The sequence below is a fragment of the Periplaneta americana genome, chromosome 2 (genome assembly GCF_040183065.1).
Source record: "Periplaneta americana isolate PAMFEO1 chromosome 2, P.americana_PAMFEO1_priV1, whole genome shotgun sequence".
Lineage (NCBI taxonomy): Eukaryota > Metazoa > Arthropoda > Insecta > Blattodea > Blattidae > Periplaneta > Periplaneta americana.
In genome coordinates, this window is record NC_091118.1 from 192,551,124 (window position 1) to 192,576,319 (window position 25,196).

The 25,196-nt window shown below is 36.5% G+C and overlaps 1 protein-coding gene across 1 annotated transcript in view; it reads right to left on the bottom strand.

The window, feature by feature from the left end:
* Positions 1 to 25,196, bottom strand: part of LOC138694979 (LIM domain only protein 3-like) — a 262,976-nt gene that overhangs the window by 61,946 nt on the left and 175,834 nt on the right. Inside the window, exons 2-4 of the mRNA XM_069819209.1 lie at positions 16,772 to 16,862; positions 16,475 to 16,612; positions 8,028 to 8,153 (exon numbers count right to left, since the gene is read on the bottom strand). Of these exons, the coding sequence (XP_069675310.1) occupies positions 8,028 to 8,153; positions 16,475 to 16,612; positions 16,772 to 16,854 (347 nt within the window). The 5' untranslated portion in view covers positions 16,855 to 16,862. The remainder of the gene's footprint in view (positions 1 to 8,027; positions 8,154 to 16,474; positions 16,613 to 16,771; positions 16,863 to 25,196) is intronic.

Sequence of the window (25,196 nt, forward strand, 5' to 3'; positions counted from 1 at the left end):
AATCATTTTCTATAAAAAGATGACAAAAAATATGGAAGGCAAGAATTCCGATAATTCAACGTCGTGTACTGGAGGACTCTCATCTAAAAATAGTTTTTTTTATTATTATTAATGTATGTACGTTATTTATTATACTTTTAATCAAAGCTGTATGTTGAAATTGTCATTATCTGTTTCAATACCCAAATAATTTCCATTCCCTTTCTTTTTGGCGAAAATTTAAATTAAATCTCTAGTTTTATTATTCGTCTGCACTGTCACTTTTCATCTTTAACCTCAATGATGTGAACAGTCGATCATGTCTTTCTTCAGTATCCAGGAGACGTTGGTGAGCTTATGCGCATGCGCGTCTCGCGTACTCTTCCGTACATGCCTCAATCCACGGACTATTTCTGACCGTTCCGAACCCGTGTCAAAAGCTTGTTGGAACGCCCGACTGCAGTACATGTTTCCGGTTCAGGACTGGTTCGGATTGTGTTGGAACGCTTTTTCTGTACTGCGCATGCTCACGATGGTTACGGACGGTTCCTGACTGTTGTTGGAACGAACCTAATAGCTTCCCAAACATCATGTTTTCTTACTTTATTGTGGTAAGTAGGATGCTTGGGATTCCATAAAGATTCCTGTTCCTTGTATGCATTAAAAGAATTATAACAGCGTCTTCCGTCCACTCCAGTTTCGACATCCTGTTGGTGAAATTGAACTAAGCGCTGCGTTCTGCTACGAACTACAAGCTAGTGGCAAATCCCGTCCACAATGAATATCAACTTCCTTTGATGTACCGACAAGCGACGGATCATTTCCGAAGGCAAACCAAACGATCGGTTTGCCTTTGCAGGGACGTACACACGTACCGATTTCAATCAGCGAATGCATTCGTTTGTCGTTCGTTCGTTGATCGTTCACTAAGTGTGTACGCACCTTTAGACCGCTCGTCGAGTCGGTGCGAATAATAAGTTAAGGGCCCTGCCACTGGACAAAAAAAAAGTCTGTAACTAATTTAGTACGCAGTAGCGGCCGGTGATCGAAATCCTCGGTGAGGCCACATGCAACTAGTTTAAGTGACTCCGATAGGAAATATTTATTTATGATATTAATTATTATTGTTATTATATTATTAATATCATTATTACTGTATTATTATTATTATTATTATTATTATTAGTCTATTCTTATTACTATCAATGAAAAATAATAATTTCACTCAACAAATAAGCTCTTATGCTGTGAGTTTCAGTGATTGTTTCAGTGTGATGAAGCATCCCATATTATGTGTTGAAATTCCCCTTTCTTTCTTTTCTTTTTATTTTTTTTCCTTTCACAGCAACAAACAAGGCCAAGAGAAGTTTATTTTGCATCACATTACAACTTAACCATTTATGTTGCCCATACCAGGATGCAATAGAAACTCGCGTTTTAAGATTATGTGTCAGAAAAATTGTCAGCGATGTCGTAGATATCTCGGTAGTCTCTTTCTTTACTTAAAACTTCCTTTCTTTTAGTATTATTTCTTCTCGAAAAGGACACTCTAACTATGGATTAACTGCACCAGCATTATTTCTCTCATTTGTTTCTGTTTATATTTTCCCAAAATACATAACAACATTGGCCCAGATTCACTACTGTACTACCAAGTACAATAGTAGAACACCCTCGCTTATGTCATAAACTGAAACATAAGGGGAGAGAATCGAGTGGGTCTCTGCCTGCCAAAGAGCTGGAATTTTGTTATTTATGGCCTAGTTAGGAAGACAAGTTACCATTGCTATTCCCACCCCACTCTACCCTTGAGGCCGGCCCATGGATGGGACGAGTGAAACCTGACCAGGCCAGCCGAATTGTGCCTCAGCTACAACGTTTTAAGCGTAAACTCAAAGCCCGCGAAAGGACATGAAATGCATTAAGCCAGACCCGGCACGAACGATTCTGGCCTCAGAAACAAATTTTACTGCAAAACAGGACTATATACATCACAAGCCAGACCCGGCACGAGCGATCCCGGCCTCAGGAACAAATTGTACTGCAAAACAGGTCTACATACATCACAAGCCAGACTCTGCACGAGCGATCCCGGCCTCAGGAACAAATTTTACTGCAAAACAGGTCTATATACATCAAAGTTTTCAAATGCTTCTACAGCGATATATGCTTCATTCAAATAACTAATACATTATATAAAAAGGTAAGGTAAAAGTATCCCCGTAATATGCCATGAAGGCACTTGGGGGGCATGGAGGTAGAGCCCCATGCTTTCCATGACCTCGGCACTAGAATGAGGTGGTGTGGTCGGCACCACGCTCTGACCGCCTTTTACCCCCGGGAAAGACCCGGTACTCAATTTTATAGGAGGCTGAGTGAACCTCGGGGCCGTTCTGAAAGTTTGGCAACGAGAAAAAATCCTGTCACCACCTGGGATCGAACCCCGGACCTTTCAGTCCGTAGCCAGCTGCTCTACCAAGTGAGCTACCCGGCCGCAATACATTATATAAAAACACAAAATTTGATTTCAGTTAAGCCAAGGACTGAGGCCCGGCCTCACTTGCCTCAGTCAATCAGCCGCCACTGGTACGGAGTATATTTCGTACCCGGAGTTGAAAAGAATGACGAGATGACAACAGTATCAGATTGAAATAAGTTATTATCTGAAGGACGAAACATATATGAAAGGAAGGATAAAATAGGCGGTTTTCAATCCTCTATTTATTTAAAATGCTTAAATGTTTTTACTATAAATATATGACATCATACTTGTGACGTAAAACGTGTCACAAATGCCACTGTTTCACTGCGCCCGCACTACGAGGTGCCGAGCGAAGGCAGGATCTGTCGATACGCATCCGTGACCAGGCAGCACAGCGTGTGGGCAATAAAACCAGGATTAATGGCAGCAGCTGCGAGAAATTACAACAGCGTCCCACCTTGATAACAAGTGCAGAAACAGACGAGTATCGCCTCGCGATGACATTCTGTTCACCTGTCCTGGAGATACCAGCTATCGAATCCGATACATGCTAGTCTCGTGTATATTTCATTACATTGCAGTTTCCGAGCTTATTTCGGGACAACTCTGTCTTCTTCGCGGTCCGACCATGTAAGGGAATATTTTAGCACTTGTAAATTAGTCCTGGAATCTAGCCACAGTTTACGCAGTAGTCATGGTTACAGCTTTCACGCTGCTTCGAAATACCACAAAATGGGATAAACTTGTCCACTTTGAAATAATTATTGTTATACAGAAAAACCGTAAGTAATTTTGTGCGAGATCGTGCGTATTTGCTTGCTTTCCGCACAGAACCAATACGCGGTAAGTGTGAAATACCACATTCAGTATTCCCAACGTAACACACATAACAATTTCCCTCTTCTTACCGCTTAAGCGCGACATTAATTTTACTGCTTTAGGCTTTTAACATATTATTTTTAGAGACGTTTAACATAGTAATAATTATAAATTGGAAACTTACCACTGCAATTTCACCTAAATTGCAATGTTAATTATTGTTTTTAAATATTTGCAAAAATTAAGTAAAGTCTACTACTCCACGAAACTTACTGCATTCCTGATACAAGTAACATTAAGGAAGCCGTGAAAAAATCAACATGATTCCAGATGCCGATGTTATTACTGCAATATGTTATATAAATAATATTGTTAAAATATTAAAATGAAAAATAAATCATTACATAACCTTACCGTTTGTTTTAAGTTCGCATTTATAGACTGGGAAAAAAAAAGACAGACTTATATCACGGCCTGCTGGAGTATAGTAAACACAGAAAACATTTTATAGCAACAATGTTGAAGATAGATATTTTGGTTTTCCGAAGTTGCCGTCATTAAACAGAAACCAAGATGGAGATTTCATTGCAACTAATTAGAAATTCGTCTTTCAGGTATGTAATAAACGATCTTCGCACAAAATAATGTACGATACACGAGCGGTATGTTTGTTTTCATGTTCTCGGAAATTAAAAAAGCTCAACTACGTTTCGCTTTTTCAAACTTTTCCTCTAACTTGAAAACTTCAACATACCGCTCTTGTAACGGATATTACTATTTCGTTCTGCAAAGGAATTTTACAATGTTACATTTGTTCGAATCAAATTTCTGCACATTTAAAGGACAAAACTAAAATTATTTCAGTACTCTGTTATAATACACTGCTACTGTTTTCAGGGAGTGGCAGTAGGAGGAAGAAGAATAAAATGCATATCGTCGTTGTTCCTGCAGTAACTCCTATGTATCACTTAACAATAGCCCATTTTGCTGATGACGTTGCCATTCTTAGTAAAGGTACTTGTGAATCTGCAGCAGAACAACTGAACATTTTTTGTGAAAAAATTTCCACATGGTGTAAGCAATGGCGAGTAATTACGAATCCTCAAAAATCAAATTTAGTCAGATTTACTTATAAGAGAAACACTGTAAATTATCCAGTAACATTATGTGGTTCAGTAGTACCAATGGCTCAATCTGTCAGATATCTTGGATTAATCTTGGATAGCAAACTTACTTGGCATAACCACATATCAGCTATTGTTAAAAGAATTAGACACAGAATCTACCTGCTAAAACACATTATTCAAGACAAATCTCCATTGCCTCTACACTACAAGAGACTTATCTATATTTCAATCGTGCGCCCTGTGTGGCAATATGGATGTTCAATTTGGGGATCTGCTTCTGCATCACAAATAAGAAAAATACAGGTCATGCAAAATCGCTATTTGGGGCTGATGTCTGGTGCACCTTGGTATATTAGCAACGAGAACCTGCACGATGATCTCTGTATTCCTGAGGTGACGGAGGTTATAAGACACAGCTACATCAGACTGTACAACTCCTTCCTAAACCATATGAATCCGCTACTTCAAGTAATTGTCACTAATCCACCGCAAGATCCAGCCCACAGAAGATTAAAAAGAAAACGGCATAGTGAATTGAGGCTATAGGGTAATTTTGGGATTGCCAGTGGGCAGTACCCATAAACAAGTGTCAAGTTATTTTGTTTATTTATTTATTTATTTTTTTTTTTCTATTTGTTATTCCCAACTATAATGTATTTATTTATGTACAATAAAGTTTACTTCAATTATTAAAAAAAATAACTCCTATGTGCAAAATATAAAATTTTTCAGTAGAAAGAAAAAACACATTTATTCATCCTATGGCAGCCGTACATAGGAGACTGTGAATTCTTACATTTTCGAAACAAAGAAATATAATTACATATAGGAGATTTTATTATTTGCTGTATCACTATTTATGTCAAGATAATAATAAACACAGGAACATCGAAAACAGAAGAAATGAGAATAAACCAAGGACTCAGACAAGGTTGTAGCCCATCACCTAGTCTCTTCAACATATATCCAGATGACTTAATTAAACAATGGAAAATGGAGGTGAATCCAGGTATAAAGATTAGTAAAGATACATTTTTAAATGTTCTAATGTTTGCCGATGATGTAACATTAATACAAGACAGTGAAGAAAAATTGCAATATGGCATTCACAAACTACACCTACTAGGAAAAGAAAACTATAATTTGAGCATATCAACTCATAAAACTAAAGTAATGGCCCACAGTGGTAAATTTCCAATACGTACAAAAATAATAGTTGATAATAAGCCCATAGAACAAGTATCTCATTTTGATTATTTAGGTTGTAATATAACTTATGACGTAGATAGAGATATTGACAACAAAATAAGCAAATTCCAGCGGAACCATAAATAGAACACTAAAAAATAAAATTAGAAAAGAAACAAAACTAAAGTTCTATAAAACTATGGCAGTACCCGTGTTGACATATGGAAGCGAATCATGGATAATTAAAGAACGAGATAAAAGTAAATTACAGGCTGCAGAGATGAGGTTTCTTCGCAGAGTAAAGGGATGTACAAGAAGGGATCTGATAAGAAATGAGGATATCCGTAAAGAATTAAATATATTCAACATAAACGAAAAAGTTGAAGATTATAAGAAAAGTAGAAAGCACACCTGTCTCGAATGGATAATGAAAGAATTCCAACACTGATACAACAATACCAACCTAAAGGCAAAAGAGATGTCGGACGTCCTAGGAAGAGGTGGAACGGAATAAAATGTGAAGACGGCACTAAGCCTAAACCATGAAGTGAATATGATGATGATGACTATTTAAGTCATTTAACAGAGCAAAAGTCTGAAAATCGAAAAAAATATGTCACATAGGAGTTATTGCAGGAACGACGATGATATGATTTGCTGATAATATGACGTTACTTGAAGCAATAAGGACGAAGATTTGCCATATGATTACCTGACATTCACATTACAGCTGGAGAAAACCTCGGAAAATCTCAACCAGGTAATCAGTACAAGCGAGAATCAAATTCCATGCCCCAGCGCAGCTCCGTATCAGAAAGTAAACTCGCTACCGACTGAGCCACTCTGGTGGCTTCTAATTGTTTTAAAAAAGTCAATTTATTACCACAAGACAGAAAAAAATTTAGGTCGCGTCAAGAAACTAGTGCATGAAAGTAGGTACAGAGTGGAAGTGAAATAATCCTGCAGATTGAAAGGGGCGTTAGAGTACACTTAAATGAATAGAAAATCTACATTACGTTTTGTGATTAAATGCACCATTAACTACACAATTGAGTTGGAAGTTTCAACACCTCGGAAACATCGCCGCTAACACATTGATCTTTGTTCTCGTAATACAGATGTAGAAAGGTCAACGAAATCGGGTCTGACTTTCTAGTTGAAGTATCTTTCCCACCTCTCCCTCTGGCTACGTTGTAATCTGCTCGCATCGTTCAGTGACTTGAAATTAATGGTTTTTAAATTAAATTTAAACGAAAACCGACCATGCTATTGAAATAGGCTAGAGCAGGCCTGCACAAACATTCTATAGCATACCTGCACAAACAGCGCTCAACGAGCGCGCGCGCTTCTTCGGAGCGGGAGAGCCGTGTTTACCGCTCGCCGAAACGGAGAGGAAGATACGTCAGAATGACATAGACTTGCTGTAGATAGAGGAGAGGGAAACGACCACTCAGTTATCTAGTGGAGTGCAGTGTGTAGGCCTATTCTCAGTAACTGTTTCACGTTGCTTACCTACTGCTACAGTACAGTATGGAGGAATCTAAAAGACGGAACATAACATTTAACATTTAACGATTTACAGCTCGAACTTATTGATCTTCAATGTGACCTAAGGGCTAAAGATCGTTTCAATAATACTACTAGCCTGGTTGAGTTTTACAAGACTAAAATTAGCAATAATATCCACGACTACACAGGCTGGCTGTGAAAATGATTGTTATGTTTGGCTCAACATTTATATTTGTGAGCAACTCTTTTCTATAATCAACTTTAATAAAGGCAGACATCGAACATCTGTAACTGATGTTTCATTATGATCAGTAGGCTACTGTTCCTTTCAGATGCCAACAGCATAAAACCTCGTTTTGATGTACTGATAAATAAAAATATAACAAAATGATATTGTACATTTAAGTAGCTATAGAATTTCTATTACTTCTGTAAAAAAAATTTTCTTTATTAATTAATAATAATCCAAGATAGTTTTGTAAACACTGAACGGGAATTCATTTAATAAACACTCGTACTAGTACTTCCTTTTGTGTATATTTTGTACGAGATCACCCCTTCTTCCAGTCCACCCTTATACAGAGTGCAGCTAACATCTGCATTCCGCTCATGAGCTGTGAGCCGGCTCGGAGAGCGCAAACCTTGTGCAGGCCTGGGCTAGACGGATAAATGATTTTTTTATTAAATTTCCTATAGATATGGACAAAAATCACGATCCTGCTAGCAATAGTTACCGAATAAGTAGGTGTTAAAAATTTGGGGAAAAAAAATATTATTTCTGAGAAAACTATTAATTTTTCACAAATATGACGCTACACACTTTTTCGTTAGATACAACATGAGGTATTCGCTTTGAAGACCTGCAGGGTTATTTCATTCCACCCCATTCACTATTCTAGATACAGAAAGCAAGCAGCACCAACCTGTGATTGCATTGTTGGCACGCGAAGCATTCCAGGTGGTACACGTTGTTCCTGGCCCTCATCACCATCTCGAAGGCTGGGATCACTTTGGAGCACGCCGCACAATATCCGGTGTTACCAAACAACCTGCAGCAAAGGAACAAGTTGCTAATAAAAACATAGAAAATTACATATACAGTTGGTCGAGATATTATATTTCATTTCACAAGCATTGTGCGGTTGTCAGGGAAACCGCGCCAAAGATTCAGAGCACTGATATCAAATACCTTACTATAATAATACCGGACAGCGTATACTAGTAGCATTGGCGTGAGTCCGAAATATTGCGGACTTGACATCTAGCGGAGCGGGATGGAATTACGTCCATATATACAAATATTAACATAGCGAGATTCGGAATATTGTTTAAAACGTGAGTTACTAATGTGGAATTATATATGAAACACTTAAGAAATGTTGGATAGTATTTAATGTAAAATTATTACCTTATATCAGAGCTGCATATTATCAGAATATTGCATACTTCGTATTATTTTCCGTAATTATTAATTGTTACATATTTTTTCTTTGCTTTAGTGAGACAAAATCAGTTCTGACATTAGGAACGAATTTACAATAATGCTTTATATACCCAATACTGACAACTGCAAAAACAAAAATGGTAGTATTCTGATGCTTGTAATAATTATTAGTAAAGGCATGTAGACAACAGTAAAACTTAATTTGCTAAAACCTTCAAATTTCCAATATATTTTAACTTCTATTCATTTATTAGGCCTAAATAAAAAAGCTAATTTTTATTGTTCTATCAACACAGAGACAAAGGAATTAGGCCTAATAACGAATTTTGTTGACTCACGTTTTATGAACTGTAGGAAATCGAAAGTACGATTTGGAGCAATTTGTAATGCTGTAATTGTAGCAATTATAAACAGCACATATATACCCTGACATTTTAACACAGCACTAATTAATAAAACTATTAACTAGCCCAGCAACAATATACATTGCAGTTGATTACAACTTGTTTCGCGAGTATCTCCACACCGGCAGTAGGTAGCAGCACTAGCGTCGTTCGCACGCAAAACTGCTAGCTGTCCGGTATTATTATAGTAAGGTATTTGCTGATATCAGACTCAGCCACCGGTGGACCCAATCTACGAGTATATTTTACCCCAAACCTATGCCTATGGCATTCAAGCTCCGATCTGTAGACCATGACGTTTGGAGTTGACGTTGCAGCACTCAACTTGAGAAATTGCTGCATCTACACTCATACATTTAATTCGCTGTGAATCTCGTAATTCATTTAGAAATTTCGATTCCATATTTATACGAATCCCATATAGATATTTATTTATTTTTATTTTAGTAGGTTATTTTACGACGCTTTATCAACATCTTAGGTTATTTAGCGTCTGAATGAGATGAAGGTGATAATGCCGGTGAAATGAGTCCGGGGTCCAGCACCGAAAGTTACCCAGCATTTGCTCATATTGGGTTGAGGGAAAACCCCGGAAAAAAACCTCAACCAGGTAACTTGCCCCAACCGGGAATCGAACCCGGGCCACCTGGTTTCACTGCCAGACGCGCTGACCGTTACTCCACAGGTGTGGACTAGATACTTTTTAATTGAGAAAAATTCGTTCCGGCACCGAGAATCGAACCCAGGACCCTGAGCTTGGCGCGCTGAGTGCTCTTACCATCTGAGCTATGCCGAGATCCGATTCACAACGCCGACCGAACTCTCCTTCTTTGTATCGTCAATGACCTACTACCCGCATTTTAGACATATGTCAAAATTCGTTCCGGCATAGGGAATATATTCTTACACTGAATTGCAGGCATTCATATACAGCAGTGGTTCCTAAATTTTAGATGTCACTGATGGTTTGTCAGTGAGATGTTTGATGTTGCTTTGCGATGTCTGGCTAAATTGTAAGGAACTGTAAGTCGCAAGACTACATCAATATTAAGTTTACTTCTATATTTGCTCTTCAAGAAGACCAGAGCAGAAAATGTACTCTCACACAAGTCTGCTGATGTAAATGGCATTTAGTGTTGTATTACAATTCGGGAAACATCGGAATATTTACGTTGGTTATGTAACCAAAATTGAGGACGAACCAGAATACAATTGTAGGCCTAATGCTTCTAATAATAATAATAATAATAATAATAATAATAATAATAATAAATTTTATTTTACCTGGCAGAGTTAAGCCTTGAGAACTAGCCAATCATTTATAAAGTAAAATACAATTATTTAGATATTTAAATATGATCACTGTTCAACATATTAAGAGAAAATCAATTCAGTAAACTAATCTGTAAAAACTCAAATTATAAAATATTCTTTATGAATGTATTATATTTAGGAGCGAATGTAATGTACTATGTCTGTTGAATTAAGTAACAGTGTGTTTTAATTTTGGAAGACGAAGCCGCCCGATAGGTTATATTATAGGCAGAAATGAGATGCCATCTTCTGTTTCACCTTAAGAAATTCCTGTTCGATCAGCAGACTTCTATGACACAGGGATACAAAAGTTGATCCCACGGTATGACAAATGTCTCAATTTCGGTGGAGTATATGTTTAAAAATAGCTCAACAATTGCTGTATCTGTTTCAACAATTGTTCTTTCCATGACACTCTGTTTTCTTTATGTAAACAAACCTCGGGGAAACTTATTTTCTGGACGCGCCTCGGACATACATAGGCTACATACATACATACATACATACATACATACATACATACATACATACATACATACATACATACATACATACATACATACATACATACATACATACATACATACGGGCTATTCCATATGAAATCGATCAGTCAAAAACCTCGCATTTTAATACTCTAATTTTTTCCCTATTTATACAAGGTGCTGAGGACAGTGCATTTTAAAAAATATACTATCGAAAGTCAAACGGTTTTCGTACTATTGAGCGACAAATTTAGCGTATTTTATAAAAACAAGCCTCTTTCAGCGCTCAGAACTCTGGAACCATTTTTATTGTTTACAGAGACACAGATACTCTGATTTTACTTACTTTTAGGCTTTTTGCCCATTTGTAAAAATGTAAAAAAAAAAAAATTGAGAAAAACCTTGCATTATTAAGAGGGATTCGGCATTGTTTGCTTAGTGTCACGGCAATAAGTTTCGAGGGTATTAAATAAATTATTTTCACACGCGTGGACTTGAACGGCACAGTACAGCACGCACTGGCCGAGAGCTGAAGATAAGCGAGCGCTGGGCGTCATTTTACTCCTGTGTTTATGAAAACTTGTGATAAATCTAGCCCAGCTATGCGCTACTAGGCGAAACATCACGTGTTTGTCTCCTGGCCTTGCTTGTCTGGGCTAAATCCCGCCTCACAGTTAGCTGGTTACTTCACGCGAGTACTATTTATTTTCTTTATTTGATATTTTCAATACTTTCTTATCAACATACCACCAGTAAAAAATATGTGTTTATTTGTACTTTCAATGCGAAATCTAACCATATATTTAAAAAAATATTTTTTCGTGGGCAAGGGCGTCTTAATGAAGAAAAATCTAAATTTCTCCATTTCCATAAAAAGTAAGAAAAATTGTTTACATGTCAATATAAACTTTAATTTCTCAGCATCAAAATAAACCATGAGTTTGATCATTGGGTGAAAGGGTTTCGGAGCCACATCAGTTTAAAGTTGCTAATTTTATGAAAATACGATAAATTTAAATATTTTTAATTTAAACACTATGAAGTTCTGATGCCTCAAACTTTGCACAAAGCATTGTATCACAGTTGTCGACGGACAGAAAAATTTTCATTGTATTTAAAAATTGCAAGGTCAATTTTCTCTGTATTTCGGTCGATTTGAGATGGAATAGCCCATACATACAGTACATACATACATACATACATACATACATACATACATACATACATACATACATACATACATACATACATACATACATACATACATACATACATACATACATACATACATGACATTATTATACACACAGAAACATAGCAATAGAACCGCACAATTTAAACTCAAGAGAAGTACTGAAGCAGTGTCCACGGATATATTGTGAAGTTGGCTGAGAGCCCTCTTGTGTGCGCTCGGCGAACTAATTACTGCAATAACTGAGTTACAGATCGCAACCAGCCTTATCTCGGAGAAAGAAGATTACACTTGTGGCTGTGGTGAGACAGACAAACGAAATCCGGGCGGTCAGAATGTAACTGACCGGTCATTAAGCCCGCATCACGAGTTAGCAACATCGTAAATGGGAGCGGTAATGGCCTCCTTAACGAGAGGAAAGCTACTTCAATCCCGGGCTAGCTACTTACTAGTCTGCCCTCGTTGTTCGCCTGAAGTTTCTCGCGACAACTAAAATGAACGATGCCACATAAATGACATTTTTTTTTAATTACATAATATTTACGTAACTAATAATGCAAGAGCTACTTCACGTAAGCTGAAGTCAAGTAAGGTGTGTGCAAAACCACCCTGTGACATCTCTTTTTAAGATATATGTACACCAACAAAACGCAAAAAATGATGAAAAATTATAATTTTCAAAATATAATTCTTTCAACAGGGCATTTTCTCCTCCTTAATTTGATACAAGAATTTTCGATTTATGCCTTATGGTTTTTCAGATAAGTCCCATTTTCCAAAATGCTGCGTCATCAGCCACGGTCACTTACTTTTGGAGTGATCTTCGTAGCAGTCAATCCCCTCGTCCAGCATTGCTTGTAAAATAAACTTCTCTCTAGTTCCAAAATAGATGCATAGATATCTGGGCATGATCATTAGATTGAAAAAAAACTTTTTTACTTAATGAAGTAATTTAGTCATAAAACTGTGAATTTGTGTGTCAATGATGTTGTACGTCATTTTAATAAGAATCGAAAAGTAGAAATTACAATTCTGAGGAGGATGGGCATAAACCCTGGGACAAACACCATCGCAGGATTTGTTGCATCAATGGAAATAGGGACAAAAATGCCAAAAAAAAAAAACATTCAACACCTGAAGTTAAAACAAGGCGGAGGTATTTGAGAGGCAGAAAGAAGCTGAAACTGGACCGACATGAAGCTGCTTAAGGGGTGACATATAATGATAGAGTCTTGTAGGCTCTGAAACTTTGTGGCTCATTTCCTGTAAATAGTAATTTTAGAATATTTAATTCTTTCAAACATGATATCTCAGTCAAATATGGTGACACCAAGAAGATATTGGTGTCATTTTGAAGCTTGAAATGTCCCCCAGTGCCTGACAATGAGTACAATAACATTAATGTAGTTAATAATTATCTATGTATTTTTTACATGATTTATGCAACATAAAATATTATTTTAAGTTATATATACGGTAATATTTAATTAATGTAAATAAAAAAAAACAGCTCTATATCAGGCACTAAAGAATAGTTTTAGCTATAAAACAGTGAAAAAACTGTGGCTCTATCTTAAAAACTGCATGAGCTATCATGTTTCAAGTTGCATGTCAAAATTATAAACAAAATACTTTTTTAAAAACAATTTAGACGTAATTTCAAGGATCTGTACACTTCATTCTCTTTCTGGTACCATTCTCAATTTATATAAAAATTTTACAGAGCAAAATTATACAAAAAAAAATTTGTATGTAAAGGTGTACATATACCTTAAGCTAGCTCAGTGACCGCTTTAAGATTTTAATACCGTAGTCCTCTATTTATTTCTCAATTTGCAGGTACAGTCTTAGAAAAAAGTTTTTATTGCACAGATACTTTATAAGTCCCAGAAAGGAAACAGTGCTCATGATCAGGGGACTAGCGACCTGGTCGACAAGAGAACGACTAGTTGAGGTAATAAAATTAGTTTTGTTTCGTTGTATGTCTGATCATGAACACTGCCTCCTTTCTGGAACTTATAAAGTATCTGTGAGACAAAACTTTTCTCTAACCCTGTACATTGAGTTTAAAGCGTAATTGCGTTAAAACGTTTATGATATGAGTTGAGTAGTTGGTTTGTTGCCTGCATTCAATATTTCGGACTTATTTAATTTTAGTAGAATACAGGGCACGGAAAGACAAGTCGAGGACTGTACTTAACTTATTTTACACAAAAAGTGTACTTAATCGGCTTTACTAGTAACAGGACGATATATACATAGGTAGACCTTCTTACATTATATGCACACATACATTTTAAAATTTATTTTACATGTCTTTTAACTTATTTCCCTCATTCATTTTTCTCTTACTTTCTAAAGGTATGTTCCGAAGGATATTATCTGTTCTTATTGTATTGTATACCTGCCGCCTTGAGAATGAATGTTCATGCAGCCGAGCGTAACTAGAACGCTATGACCGCACTGGTAGAAAAGATGGCTGGGGTAAGAAGGGGTAGTAAGGCAGTCGCCATGGATAAATATATAATAGGATGCGAAACTGCGGTCAGCACCATCTGGCGGCGGGGGCTGTAATAATATTATCAGCGCCCAACGTCGTAGGTGGTGAAAATTAGAACTACATGTTGGGTACATTACCCAGACTTTTCTATTTATCCGTTCGAGATTTTGCTCGAAGAGACAAGATGGCAGACAGAAACTTGCTAATACGTGTACATAATGTGATACTACGTGTGTGTATAAGCAGTGTATGTTAAACAGTGATGTTTATGGACGTTGTAAAATAGTGTTGTTGAATGTATTGTAAAGTAATAGTAATATAATAAATTGAACTATCTAAGTAGTTCTTGCAGACTTTTCTATTGCGCTGTACAATAAATACCCAAAGAATACAATCCCAATTATCTAATCTTTTGCTTTATTTTTTTGTCCCTGTCTGGTTATATTTTAATTGGGTAGTGTAAAATAGATCGTCTCTTTTATCTTCCTGGTGGCTCCGGTAAGAATTTTCAGTAGAAGATGCTGTGAGGAATAAAAATGTAAATGTTTTATTTTAAATTGGGTTAGTTTTGAATATCGATGAGGGTGGGAGGGAATACTTTCTGCACAGTTTAACATTTTCGTCACCAGGTGCGCTGCTAAATGCATGGAGTAATTAGTTACTCTTTTCGCTATTTGGTGCGCTGCTAGATGTAATAAAGCCCCTCCTCCCAACAGGTGACAGCAAGATCAATTTCTACAACAGCGCCTCTAGTATGTGTTATGGAAAACTCAGTAAGTTTCGCATCCTATTATAGATTCATCCATGCAGTCGCTCTGAGTAGCTACAGTTCTGCAAGTCTGCCCTTGCTAATGACATAAATACGTAATAAAATGCAACCAACGAATAATAACAACAATAGAATTCTTTAATTCGGTAATTTAACAACGTTGTATCAATTACGAAGCTATTTATCGTCGGTTTTAATTACTGATAGCAATATGTTTGATTTGGAAAGATGAGACGACGATTCGACTCGAGTTATCTGACATTCGCTTTACAGATTGGCAAAACTTTGGAAAACCCTAAGCAAGTAGTCGGTCCAAGAGAGATTTGAAACTACACTTCAGCCCTGTCACGCATCACGAGATCAGATTCTTACCTCTGAACTACGCTCTTGACAATTCAGTATTAAAGCAAAAAAGCTCTGCTCTACATAATCTAGGCACTGAAGTGTCAATTTCAGGGGCGATTTCTCAGGGCATGCTATGCTTGCTGCGCAAGCCCAATATTTTCGTAAAATGTGTATTTCTGAAAATGGGATTACGTGCATTGTATAGGCGTAATACCATCCGCAGGTTGCACACCGCAAGTATCGCAACGCTTGCTCGTGTCTCGGAGCTACAGGAAAGACGTAGAAACAGCGAGAATATAATGCGCGCGCAAGTGCCTTCCTCCTTATTCCGTCCTAGGCGCACATGCTTCTGTTATGTGTTGTTTGAAGCTCTGGTCCGAGAGCTACACCAACGACTATTTAACGTTACACAGAGCAGTATTGACAGCGGGAATGTGCTCTGCAATGTAATTGTATGAGAGGAATGCATGTATTATTAATTCTTAAACATTAATTTGAAGTATTGCAATGAGTTCGGAATTGTGTGTTATTGAAACCTTATTATTAAATCCATTTTCCCAAAGGACTGTTCAAGAGAAGACAGACATTATAGAGAATATGTGCGCTCGTTCAGTGCAGCTCAATACAACAATATGCATTGGTTGGCAGGGTCGAAAAAAACTAAATAAACTGTTTTGTTGGCCATGTTTGTTATATTATATCGAACTTCTACATCTGATAAGCGAATATGATCCATGACTGACAATGATTTCATAATTATAAAATAAATTATTTATGTGGGTCTGATTATTTTTATTAATTATGAATTATTACATCCTCCCATCTTCCCCTATGAATAAAAGAGCAAGCCTAACTTTCGTGACTAGCATTCGTCCCTGGTCAATCTAGTAAGATGACGAAGAGTAAAGACTTCTTACCTGAGGTAGTCTCTTCTGCAGAGAATGAGATCCGCTTTGGTATAGAGTGTCGAACCCACTTCCCCGAGCCGACAATCACAACAGCCACACTTTAGGCAATCCTCGTGCCAGAACAGATCGAGAGCCTTCAGGAGAAACCTGCAACATTACGTTGTTTCTAAAATAAAGTTTCGTTTTATATCCATAGTTCAATAATGCTGACTAGAAATATGTAATATTCACGCAATGTAATGGTAACTCACGATATTACGAAAAGGATTTATTTTACACGACACACACTAGAGTGGTCGTACTCACCTGTCTGTGATCTTCTTGCCGCAGCCAGCGCACTCCTGCGGCGAAGTGTTTTTCTGCGTCTCCGCCTTCACGTCCATCGTCATTCTGGCGTCTGAAACGAAACCATAGCAACTATATAACAGTTGAATGCATAGGAGTGCTTAAGCTAAAATTTTAGTTAAAACTAGCCGTACCCTGCGCTCCGCTGCACCCGTTAGAAATAAATATAAAGTAATTACATAATTAAAATAGGACGTTTCATCCAGGGAACATTCGTGTCTGATAGAAGGATAAATCGTTTAATATGTTACTTAATTTAAATTGCATCCAAATAATTAAAATGCGATCATTTTGGTCCAGAGACCACTCATTGGTGCAATGACAATTCCTTTAACATGTTTCTAATTTTTATTACATGCAACCATAGTTTAATGAACGTTGACATCATTTAGATTTAATGTGTATACTTTATTTTACTTGTTATAGGTTTCCACAAAGTATATGATTATGTCTCGTGATCAGAATATTGTACGAAATGGAAATATAAAAATTGGAGATTTATCCTTCGAAGAGGTGGAAAAATTCAAATATCTTGGAGCAACAGTAACAAATATAAATGACACTCGGGAGGAAATTAAACGCAGAATAAATATGGGAAATGCGTGTTATTATTCGGTTGAGAAGCTCTTATCATCCAGTCTGCTGTCCAAAAATCTGAAAGTTAGAATTTATAAAACAGTTATATTACCGGTTCTTCTGTATGGTTGTGAAACTTGGACTCTCACTCTGAGAGAGGAACATAGGTTCAGGGTGTTTGAGAATAAGGTGCTTAGGAAAATATTTGGGGCTAAGCGGGATGAAGTTACAGGAGAATGGAGAAAGTTACACAACACAGAACTGCACGCATTGTATTCTTCACCTGACATAATTAGGAACATTAAATCCAGACGTTTGAGATGGGCAGGGCATGTAGCACGCATGGGCGAATCCAGAAATGCATATAGAGTGTTAGTTGGGAGACCGGAGGGGAAAAGACCTTTAGGGAGGCCGAGACGTAGATGGGAGGATAATATTAAAATGGATTTGAGGGAGGTGGGGTATGATGATAGAGACTGGATTAATCTTGCACAGGATAGGGACCGATGGCGGGCTTATGTGAGGGCGGCAATGAACCTTCGGGTTCCTTAAAAGCCATTTGTAAGTAAGTAAGTAAGTTATAGGTTTCCATTGAATTATGGTAATAACCTAATTTTAACCCTTGTTTTCTACGTATTCAGTAAATGGCCCTTGGCCCACTATGGTTCTGAACCCTTCAAATAACTTAAATTATATTATATAATATTACATTACATATATTATATTATATTATATTATATTATATTATATTATATTATATTATATTATATTATATTATATTATATTATATTATATTACATTATATTATATTACATTATATTATATCAGAAGTTACTGTAATAACATTATAGCATTATGTCCATCTAGAGAAACTACACTTTCCAATGGTGAAATAATAATTAATTATACAATCGGTTAATTTAGCTTCCGATATTACTTCATACAAACACAGAAACATTTTCTGTGGGCTATCTTTCATAGCTTTCGAATGTTGCTGTCCAAGGCCCCTTATAGACGAAGTCATTTGTTTTTTATTTCATTATACGGCCTTAGATGGCAGTTATTTTAATTTTAAAACTCATTTATCTCATTAAATATCAGTCCTATCAAAATTTTTCAAGGAATAAATCGTATGGCAAATTATTTGTAAAGAAACTTTTGTTATGTAACATTTTTCAGAAAAATCAATAATAAGCGAGATATTTCGATTTATTTAATTCAGGCCCCCTTATAACCCCCCTTTTAAATAATGTATTTTGAATGCCATATAGCCTAAAATCTAAGTTACAACGAACTTAATTTATATTCCAATTTTCATCGAAATCCGTTCAGCCATTATCGCGTGAAAAGGTAACAAACATACAGACAGACAGACAGACAGACATACAAACATAAATTTCAAAAAAGCGATTTTCGGTTTCAGGGTGGTTAATTATATATGTTAGGACCAATTATTTTCGGAAAATCGAAAATTACCAGAAAAATTTCGGCTACAGATTTATTACTAGTATAGATTACTTCGAAATTTGGGAATTCTTGGCATATTATCGGTTTAAAAGCAAAACACATTAAGACAAAATATTACTTCTAAGGAGTAATATAATGTATGAGTACATGTATAAACTTAGAATTGGATTTTTTTTATTATTTATATAAGTAGCTAGCTAGCTAGCGAGTACAAATTAAAATTATAAAACAAAAATGTTTCTAGCCACTACCGTAAGAGCCAGGCTCTGTACGGTGTGATCTTAGCCAATAATATAACATAAAATTTACAAGGACAGTTTACTAAATACAGTAAGTAACTTAATTCAAACCAGTAAATAACACACATGAGCAAAAAAAGAAGAAAAAGATAAAAAGGGAGAAAAAACACATTTAATATAAAATGACAACCAAATAGAAGCCATTGATATTCAATAAAAACATGAATATAATCGACAGAAATAAAGAGTAAAACATTTGTTGATATATATCATGAATAATTTTATAAATTTATTTTTTAAAAGCTTCAATTTTTAAATATTTCAAATTTGGAAAATGGTTTGTAATTTTATTATAAAGTCATGGGCAGAAACTAGCACAATGTTTAAGAGCTGCACTTGTATGACATTTAGGCTCAATTAATGGGAAAGTAGACTTTTGTCTTCGAGTACGATATTCATGTCGATTAGATTTATGTTTCATTTGATTTCTATGTAGTAAGTTAGTAAACTATATTTATAAATTTCTTCAATAGTAAATACTTTAAAATCTGTATAAATTAAATTTGTTGGGTAATCCATATTTTTGGTTAGAAAATTTTTATTAATTTTCTGTGTAACAAAATAAATGGATTAAGTACAGATGATGTTACTTCATCCCAATTTGTTATATAATATTGTATTAATGATTGTACTAAAGGTAAAAATATTATTCTCAATGCCTCCTTAGTGATAACATTTCGAAGTATTATGAATTTATAAATTGTCTTTCTTATACTTGTACACATAAAATCAATTTGTTTATCCCAACGTAAATACTGATCTGTAATAATTCCTAAATATTTTACTTGTATAGGAGGTGTTAGATGTGGACAATTACAATAATTATTTGTTAAGTCATTACATGAAATTACGATACATGAAATTGAATACACATAAACTTACTAAAAATAATATTTCGAGGATTCGATTTCTTTTTCTCAGAGTTAATATTTCTTACTTAATATGTTTTGCTTGTAAGCGGACGATATAGGCCTATAGATGTTTGAGAAAAAAATCGTGTGACAAACAGCACGACACAATACATAGTTCGAAGCAAGTCATTTAATAACAATAAAGTCATGTCCGAAAATGTTACTCGTCAGCTCTAGAGGCTGTCGAAGTTGGCGACACTGGGCCTCTTCAAATAGTAACACACTCACCATGTAGCGTGCTCCACGCTCGCAAGAACATTTTACTTTGAAGTCAGAAAGCTTGTTTGGCAACGGAGAGTTTCACGTAGACTGGACAAATGATTGACAGTTGCTCGTGTTTTGTTATCAAAGATTTATGGTAAACACTGCAAGTCTGTCCCTCTTCCACACTTGATTAATTACAAGCTAAGCAGTCCTAACATTAACATCAGCCACCGAAATGTATTTAAAGGACACTGTATCATTGACGAAGTCAAAGACGAGCTTTACTGTCAAAAATTACATGTTCTGACCCAATACACTTTCTCACGAAGTTCATCAGCAGAATTTTTCTACACCCTGTATGAGAAAAATATTTTCACCACTGCTACGAACAACACCTTACTTACTTACTTACAAATGGCTTTTAAGGAACCCCCAGGTTCATTGCCTCCCTCATATAAGCGCGCCATCGGTCCCTATCCTCAGCAAGATTAATCCAATCTCTAACATCATATCCCACCTCCCTCAAATTCACTCCATTCTACGTCTCGGCCTCCCAAAAGGTCTTTTTCCCTCCAGCCTCCCAATTAACACTCTATATGCATTTCTAGATTCGCCCATACACGCTACATGCCCTGCTCAAACGTCTGGATATTGTTCCCAATTATGTCAGGTGAAGAGGGTTGGGAATTGAACGGGTTACATCAGCTTCTTGTCTATGCGGATGACGTGAATATGGTAGGAGAAAATGCACAAACGATTAGGGAAAACGCGGAAATTCTAGTTGAAGCAAGTAAAGCCATTGGGTTGGAAGTAAATCCAGAAAAGACTAAGTATATGATTATGCCTCATGACCAGAATATTGTACGAAATGGAACTATAAAAATTGGAGATTTATCCTTCGAAGAGGTGGAAAAATTCAAATATCTTGGTACAACAGTAACAAATATAAATGACACTCGTGAGAAAATTAAACGCAGAATAAATATGGGAAATTCCTCTTATTATTCGGTTGAGAAGCTTTTGTCATCTAGTCTTCTGTCAAAAAATCTGAAAGTTAGAATTTATAAAACAGTTATATTACCAGTTGTTCTGTATGGTTGTGAAACTTGGACTTCACTTTGAGAGAGGAACAGAGATTAAGGGTGTTTGAGAATAAGGTTCTTAGGAAAATATTTGGGGCTAAGAGGAATGAAGTTACAGGAGAATGGAAAAAGTTACACAACACAGAGCTGCACGCATTATGTACTGCACCTGACATAATTAGGACCATAAAATCCAGACGTTTGAGATGGGCAGAACATGTAGCACGTATGGGCGAATCCAGAAATGCATGTAGAGTGTTAGTTGGAGGCCGGAGGGCAAAAGATCTTTGGGGAGGCCGAGATGTAGATGGGAAGATAATATTAAAATGGATTTCAGGGAGGTAGAATATGATGGTAGAGACTGGATTAATCTTGCTCAGGATAGGGACCAATGGCGGGCTTATGTGAGGGCGGCAATGAACCTCCGGGTTCCTTAAAAACCAGTAAGTAAGTAAGTAAGTAATTATGTCAGGTGAAGAATACAATGCGTGCAGTTCTGCGTTGTGTAACTTTCTCCATTCTCCTGTAACTTCATCCCGCTTAGCCCCAAATATTTTCCTAATAACCTTATTCTCAGACACCCTTAATCTTTGTTCTTCTCTCAAAGTGAGAGTCCAAGTTTCACAACCATACAGAACAACCGGTAATATAACTGTTTTATAAATTCTAACTTTCAGATTTTTTGACAGCAGACTAGATGACAAAAGCTTCTCAACCGAATAATAACAGGCATTTCCCATATTTATTCTGCGTTTAATTTCCTCCCGAGTGTCATTTTTACTGTCGCTCCAAGATATTTGAATTTTTTCACCTCTTCAAAGGATAAATCTCCAATTTTTATATTTTCATTTCGTACAATATTTTGGTCACGAAACATAATCATATACTTCGTCTTTTCGGGATTTACTTCCAAACCTATCGCTTTACCACCTAAAAAAAAAAAATCGGGGAGAGGCAACCGCAAGTTTTAGACGTCAATACGTCCCTCGGGATGGGATGTTGAATGTAAGATATCCGTTGCTCGGACGTCCGCTCCAATTTATGTAGCATATGCCTCGACATTGTAAAGTTTCTCTCTTTACTCAACTAATTCGCGATTTTTTTTTCAATTTAACTTGTCACTGCTGAATGTTGCTCAATTGAAATCGTAGCGTTGTTCGTTACGAATTGTTGTAGGTGGTTTCCGATTAAGATAATGACTTTGACGCTGACGATGATGAAGATGAAGGTGGTGGTTCCCGATTAAGCTAATGACTTTGACGATGATGAAGATGAAGGTGGTGGTTCCCGATTAAGCTAATGACTTTGACGATGATGAAGATGAAAGTGGTGGTTCCCGATTAAGCTAATGACTTTGACGATGTTGAAGTTTAAGGTGGTGGTTTCCGATTAAGCTAATGGCTTTGACGATGACGACGATGAAGATGAAGGTGGTGGTTTCCGATTAAGATAATGACTTTGACGCTGACGATGATGAAGATGAAGGTGGTGGTTCCCGATTAAGCTAATGACTTTGACGATGATGAAGATGAAGTTGGTGGTTCCCGATTAAGCTAATGACTTTGACGATGATGAAGATGAAAGTGGTGGTTCCCGATTAAGCTAATGACTTTGACGATGTTGAAGTTTAAGGTGGTGGTTTCCGATTAAGCTAATGGCTTTGACGATGATGAAGATGAAAGTGGTGGTTCCCGATTAAGCTAATGACTTTGACGATGACGACGATGAAGATGAAGGTGGTGGTTTCCGATTAAGATAATGACTTTGACGCTGACGATGATGAAGATGAAGGTGGTGGTTCCCGATTAAGCTAATGACTTTGACGATGATGAAGATGAAGGTGGTGGTTCCCGATTAAGCTAATAACTTTGACGATCATGAAGATGAAAGTGGTGGTTCCCTATTAAGCTAATGACTTTGACGATGACGATGATGAAGATGAAGGTGGTGGTTTCCGATTAAACTAATGACTTTGACGATGACGATGATGAAAATGAAGGTGGTTTTGGATTAAGCTAATAACTTTGACGATGGCAATGATGAAGATGGTGGTGGTTTCCGATTAAATTAATGATTTTCACAATGACGAAGATGAGATGGTGGTTTCCGATTAAGCTAATGACTTTGACGATGACGGTGATGAAGATGAAGGTGGTGGTTTCCGATTAAGATAATGACTTTGACGATGATGAAGATGAAAGTGGTGGTTCCCGATTAAGCTAATGACTTTGGCGATGGCAATGATGAAGATGGTGGTGGTTTCCGATTAAATTAATGATTTTGACAATGATGAAGATGAGATTGTGGTTTCCGATTAAGCTAATGACTTTCACGATGACGATGACGATGATGAAGATGAAGGTGATGGTTTCCGATTAAGCTAATGACTTTGACGATGATGAAGATCAAAGTGGTGGTTCCCGATTAAGCTAATGACTTTGACGATGATGAAGTTTAAGGTGGTGGTTTCCGATTAAGCTAATGGCTTTGACGATGATGAAGATGAAAGTGGTGGTTCCCGATTAAGCTAATGACTTTGACGATGACGACGATGAAGATTAAGGTGGTGGTTTCCGATTAAGATAATGACTTTGACGCTGACGATGATGAAGATGAAGGTGGTAGTTTCCGATTAAGCTAATGACTTTGACGATGATGAAGATGAAAGTGATGGTTACCTAATAAGCTATTGACTATGACGATGACGATGATGAAGATGTTTGTGGTTTCCGATTAAATTAATGATTTTAACAATGACGAAGATGAGATGGTGGTTTACGATTAAGCTAATGACTTTCACGATGACGATGGTGAAGATGAAGGTGGTGATAGGCTTAATGAGAATTCTGGTTACGATGATAAGCTTATTTATTTTGTAATGTATGGATACAATCCTTGAATCAATATTCTATGCAGATTCCCTCAGCAAGGTGCTGAAATAACTAGCTTATACGTAGACGACCGGGGGAGAAAAGACAAGATCTTTCTCAATTGTAAATAAGTGAAAAAAACACTGTACCATTATGTTTTCAATTTCCGTTTTGAAGAAGATTGTCTTTGCTTATTGATCCACCCTTCTACTTCTCAGAAATCACCAATGTCGACGCTACATCGAACAGGGGCGGGGAACAGCGGCTCCAGCACGTGAAATATGAACAAAGTTGACAGTAAAATCGGCCCACCCGTCTTCCGCAAGAGGTTATGAAAGAGAATAAACGTCTGGGTTTGAACAAAATTAAAAAGGAGCGAAGGAGCTGAAATTAAAGAGAGAAATCATTCCCAGTAATCCAGGAGGCAGTGAGTAGCTTAGCAGCATGCAGATGATATTACAACTGTTTGAAATACCGAGATTCCTGTGGACAGGGGGTGCCGACATCTTGCGGTATGGAGGGAAAGAACCTTATTAAAAGCAATAACTACCAAGAGGACGTAGTAACAATAACAGTTGAAGCAGTAGGCGCTGCTAGGCAACCGCAGATTTTACACATCTTGGTGAAGTTAATGTACTAAGTAGAATCCTTCAGTTATATAGCGGGTAACAATCGTATCCGACGTTTGGGGGTCGTAAACTGAACGATGGATTTTTAACGATAATACAAATTCACATCTTGAATTTAGTCAAAATGAAGACAGGGATTCTTTGTCCTACGTAATTTATTTTAAAAACTTCTCAATTTTGAGCTGCCATTAAAGACAAAGTGTACCATACAAAATACAGTGAAAGAACAGAAGTATGAAGATTGAAGTTAAACTAAGCAAATTTTATAACAATTCATTAATAGAAAACAAATGATGATATAACAATATTTAGAGTGTGTAACGAAAGTTATTAAGATGGTTGTAAAAG